Genomic DNA, 17,324 nt, shown 5'->3' with positions numbered 1-17,324 from the left:
CTTGACTGACGACGAGCAGAAACGTCCCGAAAAATTATGGGAGTTATTTGAAAAGTAATTAAAGGTTGCTGTGAACTTCAGGATTCACAGATTAAGCTTAATGCAGTATCGACAGCGGGAAAATGAAACCCTTGATGAGTTCGTCACTAGAGCCCGAGCACAAGCACAGTTATGTGAACTCTCCGAGGACGAAATGCAGGAGAGAATTGTGGAGCTTGTCATAATGAGCACGCCCATGGATAACTTCCGCAGAGAGCTGTTGGGAAAAGAAAAAGGCTTCACGCTTCAGGACATGCTCATGGAAGGCAGAAAACATGAAGCTGCGCTCATCGGCACCCGCCAGTTACAGACTCTACAGGAAAAGAAAATCGATCACATCGGGATGAAAAAGCCATGTGGCCGTTGTGGGCTACACCACAAACCCCGCACATGCCCGGCGTATAAGGATGTGTGCAAGGGCTGTGGGAAGAAGGGGCATTGGAAGAAGATGTGTCGATCTGAAAAGGGTAGAGAATGTAATGAGAGACGAAACAGGCCTGAGAAGAGAGATGGCAGGAGGAAAAAGGGTGCAAAGAAGGTTGACGCTGTGGGGGCAAGCAATGATTGCTCCAAGGCAACCGATGACAGCTTCGAAAGCTCCGAAGATGAATTTGCCGAAAAGTTTCATAGCATAGACATACACAGCACAGAGGTTCACACCCGAGATGAAGCCTATACAACAATTAAAATCAAATATCCTGGCTGCAACAAGTCAAAACTCATGAAACTAAAAATAGATCCGGGTGCACAAGGGAATGCACTCCCACTCCGTACCTTCCGACAGATGTATGGCAATATTGACCCAACAGAGGTCCTGAAACCGACGGGTATGACGAAGCTGACATCTTACAGTGGTCACTCCATACCATGTTTCGGGAAGCTCCCCATGCAATGCAAATATGACACATCCGGGTGGGTGAGTACAGAATTCCATGTCGTAGATGCTAATGGCCCGGTGTTACTTGGGTTACCAATGTGCACTGCCCTGAATTTACTCACTTTCAATTGCCGTCTCGAATCCTTAGAAAAGGCTCCAATCAAGGTGAGCACTACACAGGATCTAGTAAAATTATACCCAACGCAGTTTGACACGATTGGTAAATTAGAAGGCCCAGCACGAATCATTTTGAAGGAAGATGCAGAGCCACACGTTGATCGCCCAAGAAAATTTAACATCAACCTTAAACCGAAAATTAAGGATGAGCTCTGTCGTATGGAGAAACTAGGGGTCATCAAGAAAGTGAGGGAACACACAGACTGGTGTTCCAGTATGGTATGCAGCCTCAAGAAAGACGGGTCACTCCGTTTGTGCCTGGACCCTAAGAGGCTTAATGAAGCGATCAAGAGATGTCCCCACAAAACCCCTACATTAGAAGAAGTAAATCCTGAATTCCATGGAGCAAAGTGGTTCAGCAAGCTTGATGCTAAAGCTGGGTACTGGAGTGTACAACTCGATGAACAATCACAGGCACTTACTACATTCCGCACTCCCCTAGGGCTTTATTGCTTCACACGCCTACCTTTTGACCTCAGCATAAGCCAAGACATATTCCAGCAGCGCATGGACGAAATCTTGGAAGGCCTGGAAGGGTGTGTTGGAATTGCAGACGACATTTGTGTGTTTGGCAAGACAGAAGAAGAGCATGACAAACACCTATTGTCACTCCTTGAAAGAGCGAAGGAGAAAGGGCTGGTGTTCAACTCGGACAAGTGCTTCATAAAGCAGAGACGAATTGCATTCTTCGGGAATGTTTACAGCGAAGATGGAATCTCACCAGACCCAGATAAGGTAAAAGATATAAAAAACATGCCTAGCCCACAGGACAAGGAAGATCTCCAACGCTTTCTAGGACTACTGACATACATGGGTTCCTTCATACCAAACTTGAGCCAGAAATCTGCAAGCCTGCGTGAGTTACTGAAAAGTGAAACGCCATACGACTGGTCGGAAGATCACCAACAAGCTTACGATATGCTCAAAGATGCAATATCAGAGCATTCCAGTATGGCATACTTTGACACCACGACTTCGGTAACGCTTGAAGTTGATGCCTCGCTGAAAGGACTGGGTGTGGCACTCCTACAAAATGGGCGCCCAGTGGCATTTGCGTCAAAGACCCTAACTCCTACTCAAGCTAATTATAGCAACATCGAACGGGAAATGCTTGCACTTGTGCATGGAATACAGAGGTTCCATATTTACCTATATGGCCGGCATTTCTACATCAACACAGATCATAAGCCCTTGGAGTTGATCTGCAAGAAACCAATAACAGCCCCACCAAGACTGCAGCGCATGCTCCTCCGAATCCAAGGATATGACTTCACTGTCACATATAAGCCAGGGCATCTAATGGTTCTGACCGACACGCTATCACGACTGCCAAACCCAGAAGACAATACCACTGTGGAGGTGGAACCAACCGTCCACGCAATCACCTTTGACCTCATAAACTTCAGCCTCGTGAAACAAAATGAGTTGAAGGTCGAGACTCGACAGTGCCCCATCCTCAATGCACTGGCTGAGGTGGTGTACCAGGGATGGCCTGAGAAACTCACAGAGCTACCCAGTGATCTGCGAATATTCTGGCCATATCGAGACACCATCGGCATCGATAATGGCATCCTCTTTAAAGGAAAGCAAGTCATCATTCCAGAAAGAATGAGGCATGACATCCTTACACAGCTTCACAGGAGCCATCTTGGTATCGAGAAGACAAGACTGCTTGCGAGGGATTCAGTCTACTGGCCGAGCATGAACAAGGATATAGAGAGGACTGTAAAGGCATGTCGATTCTGTCAAGAGGATCAAGACCAAAACAGAAAAGAGCCAATGATCAAGAATGAGGTGCCACTGAAGGCATGGCAGACTATTGGGACGGACCTTTTTGAGATTAAAGGAAGGCAGTTTATCATCATCGCGGATTATTACTCAAAGTATCCTTTTGTAAAGGAACTACAAAGTCCGGTGACATCCAAGTCTGTCACAAACGTTTTCAAAGAGTTATGTGGCATGCTCGGAAGGCCTGACCAAATAAGATCTGACAACGGTCCACAATACTCAGCAACAGAATTCACTAACTTCTGCAAAGAATGGGGTATAACACACACAACATCGTCACCCCACTATCCCCAATCCAACGGTTTTATTGAGCGCCAAGTCCGAACCGTGAAATCATGCATTAAAAAGTGCATAAAAGCCAGAGAAAGCATATTACAGGCTCTTCTCAACATTCGCGCCACTCCAGTTGACAATAAACTCCCGTCGCCTGCAGAAATGCTCTTTGGCAGAACTATTGCCACCCTTCTGCCATCACGAAAAGGAGACGCGGATGACAATGTCAAACACAGGCTCATGCAGAGAAATGAGACGATGAAGCACCAGTATGATGCCCATGCCAGGAAAGATCCACTTCCACCACTGTACCAAGGCCAAGAAGTGAGGGTCCTGGACGATTCTACGCAAACTTGGACTCCAGGGAAAGCCATAACTCAATGCCCAGAACCAAGGTCATATGTTGTTGAGACTTCCAGCGGCGCGTCCCTAAGGAGAAACAGGAGACACTTGAGAGAAGCGCACCCACCACCAAGTTCAACCACATCGCAAAGTGACACACCCAAGATCACTGATGATACCATACAAGAGTGCCCGGTTACCAAAACCGAGGTGGGAAATCACCCTGATGTGATCCGTACACGATCTGGCCGTGCCGTTAAGAAACCAGACAGATATCAATAAAGGAAAAGAACACAACACGATAAAGCGAACATCTCAACACGAGTACGACGGTCTGCCCCTAGGTAATTTTACTGATAATTTTTTTGAATATTTCTGTTCCATTGTGAAGACGTAGAAGGGCACGAATTCTTCCTGTCTTACGTTATGTATATTAGTTATGTTCACATTTTTTAGTTAGCAGTGTAACTTGGGGGGGAGAGTAAGCTTGTATATTCCTTTTGTGAAAGTATCGTTATGTTGAGGGATACTGTTGATGGGTCTTGCAGTTGTATATTCCAATTGAAAGATCTTTTCAAAATTTGTAAGTAACTTTGTCTAATGTGATATTTGTTTTCGTTGTATAATGAGGGGGATGTAGTGGGAGGTTCTTCTTTTATATTGCCTCGTTCTGGTATAACAAGAAACCAACATGGCGGCACCCGCATAATAAAGCAGTATTAAAGAAATGTCTCTGTCGGAGCTTAAATGTGAAGCGTCTTATAACCCCAAGAACACTACAGTCAATAACATTATCTCATTACAATGACACCTGTCAAGGAGTGGGATATATTAGGCAGTAAGTGAACAGTCAGTTTTTGAATATCATATGTTGGAAGCAGGGAGTGTGGTGGTGCAGCAGGTTTAGCCTGTGCCTGCTTTCTGGTGGGTCTGGGGTTCGAGTCCCGCTTGGGGTCCCTTGTGACGGACTGGCGTCCTGTCCTGGGTGTGTCCCCTCCCCCTTTGGCCTTGTGCCCTCCATTGCTGGGTTAGGCTCCGGCTCACCATGACCCCACTCGGGACAAGCGGCTTCAGTGCGTGTGTGTGTGTGTGTGTGTGTGTGTGTGTGTGTGTGTGTGTGTGTGTGTGTGTGTGTGTCTGTTGGAAGCAGGAAAAATGGGCAAGCATAAGGATCTGAGCAACTTTGACAAGGGCCAACTTGTGATGGCTAGACAACTGGGTCAGAGCATCTCCAAAACAGCAGGTCTTATAGGGTGTTCTCGGTATGCAGTGGTTAGTACCTACCAAAAGTGGTCCAAGGAAGGACAACTAGTGAACCGATAACAGAATCATGGGTGCCCAAGGCTCACTCATGAGCACGGGGAGCAAAAGTTAATTTGCCTGGTCCGATCCCACAGGATAGCTGCTGCAGCAAAAATTGTTGAAAACCTTAATGCTGGCAATGATAAAGAGGTGTCACAACACACAGTGGATTGCAGCTTGTTTTGTATGGTGCTGTGGAGCTGCAGATCAGAGAGAATGCACATGCTGACGCCTGTCCACTGCCAAGAGCACCTACAATGGGCACGTGAGTGTCAGAACTGGACCATGGAGCAATGGAAGAAGGTGGCTTGGTCTGATGAATCGCTTTTTCTTTTATCATGTGGATGGCCGGGTACGCGTGTGTCGTTCACCTGGGGAAGACATGGCAGCAAGATGAACTAAGGGAAGAAGGTAAGCCGGCAGAGGCAGTGTGATGCTCTGGGCAATGTTCTGCTGTGAAACCTTGGGTCCTGGCATTTATGTGGATGCTACTTTGACACATACCACCTACCTAAATATTGTTGCAGACAACATACACTCCTTCATGGCAACGGTATTCCCTACTGGCAGTTGTCTCATTCAGCAGGATAATGTGCCCTGCAACACTGCAAAAATTGTTCAGGAATGGTTTGAGGAACATGACAGAGTTCAAGGTGTTGCATCAGCCTTCAAATTCCCCAGATCTCAATCTGACTGAGCATCAGTGGGATGTGCTGGAAAAACAAGTCCGATCCATGGAGGCCCCACCCCGTAACTTACAGGACTTAAAGAATCCGCTGCTAACACCTTGGTGCCAGATACCACAGGACACCTTCAGAGGTCTTGTGGAGTCCATGCCTTGACTAGTCAGAGCTGTATGGCAGCATAAGGGGGACCTTATTAGGCAGGTGGTTTTAATGTTTTGGCTAATCGGTATATGTGCTTGACTCCAGTGTCTTACTACACTCTAGTGGAAAGGTTGATATTTGTCCAGCCAGATAATTTAAATGATTTCTGGAAAATCTGCTCAGCTTTTTGGATCTTCTTAGTGTGACATGACCATCTGCATTAAACATAGTAACCTTCCGCCCCTGTACCTGTGTCAGCGTAAATTTGATTTTCTTGATATGGTCACAGTCTGTATGTTACTGTGACCAATTGTGCTCTGTTCTCACCTGAGAGTTGCAAAAGGTGCGTATATGGTATCAGTGATAGTCCATGAAACCCAGCAATGGCACTGAGAGACCACCCTGTTTGGGACAGCAAGTTTTACTGAATAGAGACAGTCTAAGATAAATACGAAGTCATTCCAGCGTAGAGAGGCCTTATGCCAGTAAAGGCTGGGCAGCTACAGAAGATAATCAAAAGACAACAACCAGCACAAGTATCTGAGGATCTGCGATGTGGCAAAAGGACAATGAGAACCTGTAAGCAATAAGTTGTCTTACTGACAGGATTATGTTAAAACGATGTCCTTTTGTGTGACTGTTTACACTAGTGTTCCCTCACTGTTCCCATATCATTTATGCGTGTTCATGTGGAACACGTTTATTGCGATGTGGTGACGGACTTAGGGTGCCGTGGTACTGTTCCTCATTCCCCATAATTTTGCTGCACAACTGTGGCCAAGCAAGACTCCGCTGAACAACACAACTCCTGCCGACCAAACAAAATTATTACCTCTGTTGTTCACCTTGCTAGTAGGCTTGGTTCTTACAGCCGCAGTAGGCTTTTTAGCATCTCGTCACATACCCCAATACTCCAGTATCTCATGAGTCCCCCTGGTCTCGGGGTGAAGAGTCTCCACTGGCTGTTGAAAAGTGGCACCTCAACACAATGCACAGGTGGCTGGACATGTGATCCTGAATGATGACATGATGGGGCTGTCCCCTGCCCCCCGGCTGTTCTTGTCAGTGTGGCAGATTTTTATCAACAGCTCACTAAATGCTCAGTATCACCTGACAGAAAGTACCGGACATTAGAGTATCACTGCTGTCAGCACATCTGAGAATATGACTCCTTCAGCTGACATTAAGATGCAAAGGGGGGGAGGAATAATGCATGCAAAATAGAAGAGGGAGAGGCACCAGATAAAGCACACAGGCCTTCAGCTTGAAGCATGCTTCAGGCAGCTTGGAATACAAATCAGCACACTCTGGCAACAGCCAGAACTCGTAAAGCAGCACATGAATAAAGTTTATTTAATGTACTCTTTAGCTAAGTAACATGGCAGTCCTCAGTGCATGCGAAGTAATGCACTTCAAATAGATCCATGCATGAGAAACGGAGGATGGTCAGACTCGCTGGGGAGCCACACAGTTCAAAGCAACTAGCAGTGTCAGCACCATCTCCTAAAACCTCCACTGAAACCATATTGATTTCTCTCAACAACAACAAAAAAATACTTCCCTTTCTTCATTTTATCCTTTCATCTCCACATGCAGCTGGAACTCTAGAGACTCAATTTCTAGAGGCTCGCTTTTTGGTCAAGAAGAGAAGAGAAAGGCAGTTCATCAAACATGATGGAAAGAGGAAAACAAGCCCGTTCTGCTCTCCTGTTTCAGCAGAAATCCACCGTGGCTCCTGGTGAGGGAACAAACCTTGGAGGACAATGTCATCTCAAAGGGCCCAATGATGTACACAGTGCTCCAAAGAAAACATCCGTAAGAGAAGAGAACACTTCTGGTGTTCTTCAGGTGAACTCTCTTCACCAGTTCCATTCATGCTGGTCTGCCTTGTCTAGACTTTTGTGGTTCCACATTCCAGAGACCAAACAAACCCATGAATAAACCAAACATAAGCCCAGCTTACAGCACAATTAACCACCAACTTGCAGCAGCCAACCTGAAAGTCAGGATATAAACAGAGGCTGAGCTCCACTCACCTAGGGCAGTGTACAACTATCAGAGCCAGTGGGATTCTCTCACACTTGTATGGCTCTTTACTTAATCCTCTTTCTTGCTGTTGAATAATTCACCATTTGCAAGACATTAATAACTAGGCCTTTGATGAGATGTTCTACCATGCCATTGCAGCCACCACTTGACATGTGGGAGGCCAAAACTAAAGCAAACATGAAAATCACACTGAAGTTTGCCGAAATAGTTATGTTTCTTGTAATTTGATCCTGATGAAAGGATACTACAGAAATACAATTGTGAAGTTATGACAAATAACTACTTTGGCCATCTTGTGTGTAGAGGGTTCAGAGAATCCAAGCCCTTAACAGGATTCTTACAGTAAGATAAACATCTTCTGTTTTTTCAGCACTTTCTCACAGGCATCTTAATGTCTTCCTTCTTGGCTCCCTTTTCTTCCTCTGGGGACAAACATGAACATTTTCATAAGTTTACCAAAAACTGATAGCAGCAAGTTGTGACACTGATGAGTTGTTCTTTGTCAGGTGTGCATACACACCAAGTGGTACATCAGACCAAGCATCCCTGCCACTTCTCAGCACTGCTTCTTGCTGCGATAACTGGATTAAGGCTGAAATTACTAGACTGGGTTGTGACTAAATTCAAACAGGAGCACACCCAGGTGCAGAATGACCTCTTGCACCCTTGAATCTCGTCTTCTGTGTGCTGTGGACTCTGGTCCTGACCTGTCTTTGGTAAACATCCCACCACAGAGCTCCTGACCTCTCACCACCTGGAAATGCATACACAACGTGCCTGCAGTAAGACACGATGCTGAAACTTGGATGATAGTGTCTGCATAATCAGTTACAGTATGTCCTCCAATTCTGGGTGTGATGGGGCTGAGTTCACCACAGGAAGTTTGGGGGCTGATGTGATTGGTTCACTGTACAGATAGATACAGGGTTAACAGGCCTTCTCAAAAAATAAGAAGCACAGGTGTGATCATGGGGAGGGAAACACTCTCAGCATAGTCACTCAAGCCTAGCAGGCCTCAACGGGGTAAGGACAGCAGGGCAGCAGGAACAAACTGTGACGTGTGGCTGGGAGAGGATTCTGGAAACCAACCACAAAGCCTCTTAACTGAACCATCAGCAGGCAAGGACCAAATGGTCACAGGCTAATTGATAAAGATGCTTACAGATAGTTGGGTTGGTGTTTTCTTCCTTTATACAACCATATCATACCAGTTATTGCTTAGGAGACTCAGCATAACCAGACCATTTCATTTAGCACCGCCATTCCAGTTGAGTTATTTTATTAAATCTTAAAAACGTAATTAATTCTTCAAGTCATAGAATTTGTCTTAATTCCTCCCAAAAATCAAGTGAATGATCCGCCTCATTTGCTCCACAACAAAACATGCTTACGGAGAAAGTCTGCGCACCACTGCTCCTGCATCAGACACACATCTGGCCACAATCTGCACCATTTGAGTTACACACGCAAAAAAAAAAACACACCATGAAGCTACACCCTAAATTTGGTCAACTTTGACTGTAAAAGATTTATTTATATCTGCTAATGACTGCCCTTGAATTCCAGATATGAGGGCTTCAGCAACGTATCTGTCACTTTCTGTGTGTACAGAAGACAACTATTAGACTAACTTGACCAAAGGGGCCCTTCTGAAATCTGTTAAAATTGTAAATTAGTTTAACAGTATCACTGCTTTATATATCAGAAAACCTTTTTTATCAAGACATTCTATTTAAAAACAAACAATCTAAATTTGACATGGATCAGTTGCCAAGGGAAGCCAGGTGGGCACTTAACTTCGGGAGTCTCTAGCAGCACCGGGGAGCGCAAACACACACATGCATCCTCTCTCCAGTTGGCCGCACACATTAATGAGCATTAATGTGTCTTTTCTTCTTTCATTTCTTGCAGTCCTGGCATCTGCCTTCTATTTATATTTCTGTATTTCTGTTCTGGTTTTATAAGCTTGCCCCGCCACACGAGGTGGCAGGAGCACAGTGACAATCCCATGTAATCAATGCACAGGCTTATTTTAGATTTACATTTATTCATTTAGCAAACGCTTTTGTCCAAAGCGATGTACATCTCAGCAAAAGTACAATTTATGCATTAAATTAAGAGAAAGAGACATGGCTGCAGACATGTGACTCTAAGTAAACCTAGTTTGTTACCTTCTACTTGCTGCACTGATGTTCATCGTTCAAGTGGGTGCATAAAACACAGGATAGAAAAATCCTGATACCCTCCTACCAATTTCTTTTTTTTTTAATATTATAAGATACATAAACAATCACATACAAATTATTATTATTATCTGCAGTCTGTAAAAGTTTGACAGAAACACTTCTTTCCAGTTAGTTTGCCAAAAAATTCAGGTAGGCCTATGCCCATGACTATTAAGAGTTTTTTAAACAGGTTTCAGTTCAGGTCCAAAGCAGAGTCCTTTGTAAGGCATTTTAGAGGAAATATGAAATAGGCCTGTTTGCTCTTGAGAAATGGATGCTTATTTTGCTCAGACAGCAGTCATTTTTACCAGCACTTAATCCCATGTTCAGTGAAAAAATGGGTACACAGCTTGTTTGGTCAGTCTTTTTCAGAGTTTCATGCTGGGAAAGTTCATATTTGCAAATTCTTTTAATGTAATGCATAAATTGTACTTTTGCTGAGATGTACATCGCTTTGGACAAAAGTGTCTGCTAAATGAATAAATGTAAATGTAAATTGTCTGAGGTAAACACTTTAAATGTCACCCATCAGGCCTGAGAAAATGGAAATTAAACAGCTTGGCTATTTCAAACAAAAACCTTTCTAAGTGCTATTTCAACGTAAAAAGTAAAAGTGGTTGAGTTTCGGAAAGGACTTTCCACCAAATCTGACGTATGATGATGTTTAAAACGGCGGCCCTAGTCCTCACTGGCGTGAGTAGGCGGGAGAGAGTGAGTTGCGTCCAAGATTTAGCATCCACTTTTAGATAAATATTTATTATTGCATATGTGTGTGAGTGAGTGAAAATGACTCTGCTGTTAATCAATACATAATTGGAAACATTAATTCAAACAAACTACTGCCAAGCGGTCTGTTGAGAAAAAAACAGATGGAAATGGATGCGGTGAGAAGCATGGAGCAGAGATATGGAGCCGCTCTGGGACAGTGAATGGGACAGGCACGGACGCTGTCGTACAATGAGCCCACCTGCTTCCGCACATGGATCAGTTAAAGTCATTTCCTTAACTGAAATCTCTCTGACACGGACGACAGTGTGAGTGTTGCTGACACAACATTTTAGCGTTTAAATTCTACAACAAGATTTACAAAGAACTCAATGGTTTAAAGTATCAGTTTTCCATAAACTAATTCAACATATGTTTTCCAAATTAATTCAGAGTAGTCGACAAAGATGTACAATTTAAAAAAATTTTTAAAAAAATCCCATGAACCTGAATGTGGGGTCTGAAAAATAATAATAAGCGTGAGACAAGTGCTATAAACAAAAAGTAAATGATTGACAATACAGCGAGACAACAAGACACTCTGTGGGGTGTGGCAGCGCAGCGGGTTTTGCCAGGGCCTGCTCTGTGGTGGGTCTAGGGTTCGAGTCCTGCTTGGGGTGCCCTGTGGCGGACTGGTGCCATGCTTGAGGTGTGTCCCCTCCCCCCTCAGCCTTGCGCTCTGTGTTGTCGGGTTGGGCTCCAGCTTGCTGCAACCCCACTCAGGACAAGCGGCTGTAGACATTGCATGTGTGTGTGGGTGTGCGTGTGTGTACAAGACACTCCTCAAAGTTCAATTTACACACACAGATGTGCTGTCTACAGAGCCCATAACTGTCATTGCGTATCCCAGGGCTCTAATAAACATGTTGTCCTCCCTCTACAGAACAGATCGCTATCGCTAAAAAACATAAATGGCCTGTCAGTAGCAAAAAGAAAACTAAAAAAAGGGACAAAGAACACCGTAAATGCAACAAACTAATAAAATGCTTTGCCTGAAATTGAGACTAAAAGTACACCAATTTTTGTACAATCTTAAAATATACCAAAATACACAAAGTAGACTGGAAAAAGAAATATTACTATTTGTCCATAAAAACACAATGGTATCAGTAAGATCATAGCGCAATTAACAGTTTAAGTCAGTACTCTGTGAAGGACTGTTGTCTTGTCCAGGGTGTACCCTGCTTGGCCATGCATCCTCTGTTTCCAAGATGGGCTCTGGACCACAGAGACCGGCTTGATTTTGTGCAATGGCACCTTTGCACTCATAGATACACTGTCCATAAACAAACAGGGAAACTTTTACGGTGAACCATGGGGAAAGCTGTCCAAGTGGTCCAAGCACTCAGGATGTGTGCTGAAAGGCAGTGTAGGTGTACCCATGTGTCTGCACAAACCATCTGTGTCCTGTGTTTGGAGATCCTCTTCCGCTCTACTCCACCAGTTTAACAGGGGCTCCGACCTCCATGGGCCAAATCGATGGGGTTCAGTCAAAGCAAACCACTCCAATATGCTTCTCCATTTCGTCCCTAATACACTTGGTGGCAAAAATTACTGTACGAAATGAGTGTGTGGATATTTACAGTTCTGTCTTTATATTAAAATAATGACCTTAATATGGAGTGACTGATGAAAAAAGGGGAGTGGGGTGGCTCAGCAGGACTGGCGGTTCCACTCTCTGGCGGGTCTGGGGTTCGAGTCCCGCTTAGGGTGCTTGCGGTGGACTGGCGTCCCATCCTGGGTGCGTCCCCTCCCCCTCCAGCCTTGCAACCTGTTTTGCCGGGTTAGGTTCCGGTTCACCGCCACCCCGCTTAGGACAAGCGGATTCGTAGTCATACTAGTGCGTGTGACGAAAAAGAACCCTTTCTCACATTCGCGCTGACCTGCGCATCTAAGAGAAAGAAATACATACTTTTGGTCACCAAAACTGTACACCGATTTTCCCTAAAACTAAAAGCCTGCAAATTTTTGGAAATGTTCACGGTATTTCTCGACTACTAACAAAAAAAGCAGTCCTTTTGAAAGGTCCATTTCATACCTCGTCGTGAACAGCTAGCACATGCAAGCAACTGAACTGTACAGAATGCATCGAAGTCCAACCAGCCTGTTCCGTCAGGTGGGCAAGCAACACACATCATCAGGCAGAATGCCTGATATGTTCAGGCATTGTTCCGGATTTATCCATTATTAATTATGCATCATTTCCATCTCTTTAAAATATTTGCACATAGTTTATCTATACATAACATAGAGACAGCCATTGGCTACCGACGACGGGGTCCGGTGTCAACGCGGCTCTTTCCGTGCTCTAATGCTTTCTCAGCTACTTAAGCGAAACTACTATTTAATTCTCTTTTGAAGAAAGACAAGCACGCGATAGATAAATCACGAGATCCTGAAAGTGGAGAAAAAGTAAGTTGCAGCACGGTGAAAGCAAAGCGTCGTGTCCCCAGGATCACACCGTGACTAAACAAGCGCCTCCAGTCTCAAAGCTGGAACGGTCAAGTTCGTTTCAGTAGACGCGAAATGGCGCGGAAAGGAACCAGGGGCAGTTCTTACCTGTTTGCCCTTCCATGCCATCGGCGTAGATCTCTGCAGCCAAGATGAACAAAAAGACGCAGGTGTTCATCGTACCGGTTTAGTCCAGTTCGGGTTATCAGTGTAAATCACAACAAAATCACCGTTGCGCCACTTGTGGACTCGGAGGCTTCCTGGAGAAACTGCGTTCGGAGACTTTCCTCCGTCGAGACTGGAGCGTTGCGATCCGCGCACTGACGTCAGGATAAACAATCCAACAAGGCCTTCTTTCCAGTCTTGTTTTTTTTGTTCGTCAAGAGCAGAAGTCAAAAAGCGGAGGAATGACGCCCCCTGCTGGTGACTTCGATCGTTAGCAAAAGGCGGGGGAAAGTGTGCGTCGACAAGCGCGATTCTTGGTGTATATTCTGCTATTAGAGAACGGATGTATAAATGCTGACAGAAAGTGAAACAATACGATTCCAAAACAGTTTGGGTGTATTCATTTAGCGGACCCTTTTCTTTAAACACTGACCAAATTGATTGACCCCTTTTAAATGTTACGTTTTAATCTATCTTATTTAATAGATTTTAATGTGTAATTTAATGCCACATTTGTTTTTTACACACACACACGCATTTGCTGAAGCCGCTTGTCCCAAGCGGGGTCGCGGCGAGCCGGACCCTAAGCCGGCTACACAGGGTGTAGGGCTGGAGGGGGAGGGGACACACCCAGGGCAGGACCCCAGTCCATCAAAAGGTACCCCAAGCGGGACTCGAACCCTGACCTACCAGAGAGCAGGACCCGGCGAAGTCCGCTGCTCCACCGCCCCACCTACTTCTGTTTTTTTTTTTATTAATTTTAAAATATATTGGCTATGTTTAAAAGAAGTTAATTTCATTAAATTCAAGGTAATTATAAAAGAACATATATACAATTAAATCTTCTCATACTCTCCTGTCTGCGCATGTCTATACACATCCTGCTGTTTTTATGTTCTGGACGCGATGGGTATGTTTTTCACGCTGTCAAAGATTTGCAGCAGTACTCAGTACTGTACTGGCTACTCCTTATCAGTATGGACCCTCATTTTTGGTAAGCAAGCAATTTATAACCGCATATATGTGTTATATTTTTATTTAAATAAGGTTCTGTGTTACTTCAAGTTGAACAAGACTTTTGATTTTATAAAAAGTAGTTAGCTAACTCTGTTCTGTATTTTGATAAATTGACTAACGTTAGCATAGCGGCTAGCTTACTTGTGAAGATTAATATTTTAATGGTTAACATTATACGCTTTACATTAAATTCAGATCTACTACCGGGGAGATGACTAGCTATTCATGGCTTGTAGCTTCTCTTTTACCGCTCGTCCGCTGTCTTGGCTTGTTTATTCCTGATGAACTGTAGCTATATAATAGCTTATTGTCAGTAGGCAGCCATGATTATCTCAAAAAATATCTAAACATAATGTGGAATCAATCATGTTGATGAAGGTGCTTAGGATGCTCTCTAGTGCCAAGGTGTGTAACCCCTGCTATATCCCCTTGTGGGTACAACAACAACACAACGCAACGGCAGCAGCCCTGCCACTATGTAGGCTGCAGCAGCAAGCTGCCTGAAATTGCTATTCTTTGAAAACAAGACGAACGTGGAGTGGAAAAACACGGCAGCAGCAGCAACTTGCTTTCTGAAATGACATCGTCTGTGTTCGCCAGGACTGGTTTAGGATTGTGCTTATGAAAAAGGACTCTACAGCAAGCGGAGAGCAGAACATCTGACACACAAAAAATGATAAATTTGATAAGGTGAACATGTTTGTAGACAAGGGGGTGTGGTGGCGCAGTGGGTTGAACCACAGTCCTGCTCTCCGGTGGGTCTGAGGTTCGAGTCCCGCTTGGGTTGCCTTGCGACGGACTGGCCTCCCGTCCTGGGTGTGTCCCCTCCCCCTCTGGCCTTGCGCCCTGTGTTACCGGGTAGGTTCTGGTTCCCCGTGACCCCGTATGGGGCAAGCGGTTTTGTGTGTGTTTGCAGACAATTGAATTGCCACACATCCAGAGTATTCATTTGGAGTGGTGCTTGTAGACTTGGAATCTAAGTCCAATTCACTCTCCTTTTACATATATGGTTTGGTTTCCACCAACTGCAAAAATATCTGGTACTTTAGCTGCTAGATCATAGATGTTCAATTTTTTTTACCAGCTAAATTAAAATTTAATTTTTATTTGTCACATACACAATCATACTTAGTAGACGTGCAGTGAAATGCTTGTCTGTAATACATAGTAATGGTAGAGATAATAAAAATAAGGAAATACAACTAAAAGAAATTAAGAATCACACTACAGAAATATAAAGAATATGTACTGATAAAAATAGGAAAAAATAAAGTAAGATAAAAATATAATGAGTTGGCGCAGTCATGACGGCAGCCGGCCTCCCCGGCACCATCTTGCTCAAATTGTTATGGTTGGCTGGTTAGCGTTGGCTGTGGTTGGTTAGCTTTTAAGATGGTTATGATTAGCTAGTCGCTAACTTCATACATAATGATCATTCAGTTGAATCAATACCTCTCTGAAACAGTTTAAACAAAAACTGAACATTATAGGCATTGTCAGAATAGACTTTATAGCATGACTGTTGTATTGGAACAAGTATAAATTAATAGCATGCTTGGCTAGAACACATTGTACACCAAAACACATGCTATCAAAGATCTTTGTTAATGAGGAGATTACAATTACAATGTATCCTTTAATGATACAGTAGCTGCAAAATATTATATCAATGTCTCAACACAGTGGTCTTTTGTTTTCTACACTGCCTGGCCAAAAAAAAAGTCACACGCTCTAATATTTTATTGGACTGCCTTTTGCTTTTGATTAGCATCGTTTTGATAAGCTTTTGCAATGTCACAACATTTATTTCCGTCCAGAGCTGCATTAATTTCTCGCCAAGATCTTGTATTGATGATAGGAGAGTCAAACCACTGCGTAAAGTCTTCTCCAGCACATCCCAAAGATTCTCATTGGGGTTAAGGTCTGGCATCTGTGGTGACCAATCCATGTATGCAAATGATGTCTCATGCTCCCTGAACCACTCGTTCACAATTTGAGCCTGATGAATCCTGGGATTGTCATCTTGGAATATGCCCATGCCATCAGGGAAGAAAAAATCCATTGATGGAAAAACCTGGTCATTCAGTATATTCACGTAGTCAGCTGACCTCATTTTTTGGGCACATAACTTTGCTGAACCTATACCTGACCAACTGAAGCAACCCCAGATCATAACACTGCCCCCACAGGTTTGTACAGTAGGCACTAGGCATAATGGGTGCATCATTTCATCCGCCTCTCTTCTTACCCTGATGCTTCCATCACTCTGGAACAGGGTAAATCTGGACTCATCAGACCACATGGCCTTTTTCCATTGCTCCAGAGTCCAATTTTTAATGCTTCGTAGAAAATTGAAGCCTTTTTTTCCCCGATTAGCCTCACTGATAAGTGGTTTTCTTAAGGCTACACAGCTGCTTAGTCCCACTCCCTTGAGTTCTCTTTGCATTGTGTGTGTGGAAATGCTCTTACTTTCACTATTAAACATAACCGTGAGTTCTACTGTTCTTTTTTTACGATTTGATTTCACCAAACGTTTAAGTGATCTCCAATCACGATCATTCAAGATTTTTTTCAGACCACATTTCTTCCTCGAAGATGATGGTTCGCCACTATCCTTCCAGGTTTTAATAATGCTTTGGAAAGTTTTAGTAGTTTCAGCAATCTCCTTAGTTGTTTTCTTTGCTTGATGCAAGCCAATAATTTGACCCTTCTGAAACAGAGTCACATCTTTTCCACGACTACAGGATATGTCTTCCGACATGGTTGTTTAAGAAATGATAAGCTACTCACTGCATCAGTTAGGGTTAAATAACTTGTTGCCAGCTGAAACATATTAATCACTGCAGTAATTATCCAGTGAAGGCTCTTACCTATTTGCTTAGTTAAATCCAGGTGGTGACTTTTTTTTTTTGGCCAGGCAATGTATTTTTTTATGTATAACAAATAAATGCTGAATTCCAACGCATCACAACAGTCCTCTTCACACAACATTCATGGCACAGTTGGACAGCCATGTACTCCAGCTGA

General features: G+C 43.8%; 1 protein-coding gene across 4 annotated transcripts in view; it reads right to left on the bottom strand.

Moving 5' to 3' along the window:
• ptprub (protein tyrosine phosphatase receptor type Ub) overlaps positions 1 to 13,375 on the bottom strand; it is a 257,482-nt gene extending 244,107 nt beyond the window's left edge. For all 4 annotated transcript variants that reach the window (XM_018766225.2, XM_018766226.2, XM_018766227.2 and 1 more), the window contains exon 1: positions 13,224 to 13,375. In XM_018766225.2, the coding sequence (XP_018621741.1) occupies positions 13,224 to 13,293 (70 nt within the window). In that variant the 5' untranslated portion in view covers positions 13,294 to 13,375. The remainder of the gene's footprint in view (positions 1 to 13,223) is intronic.
• Between the last annotated feature and the right edge of the window lie 3,949 nt (positions 13,376 to 17,324).

Source organism: Scleropages formosus, chromosome 8 (assembly GCF_900964775.1).
Source record: "Scleropages formosus chromosome 8, fSclFor1.1, whole genome shotgun sequence".
NCBI lineage: Eukaryota > Metazoa > Chordata > Actinopteri > Osteoglossiformes > Osteoglossidae > Scleropages > Scleropages formosus.
The sequence above is the reverse complement of the archived record's forward strand: the minus strand, read 5'-3'. Positions and strand labels throughout refer to the sequence as shown.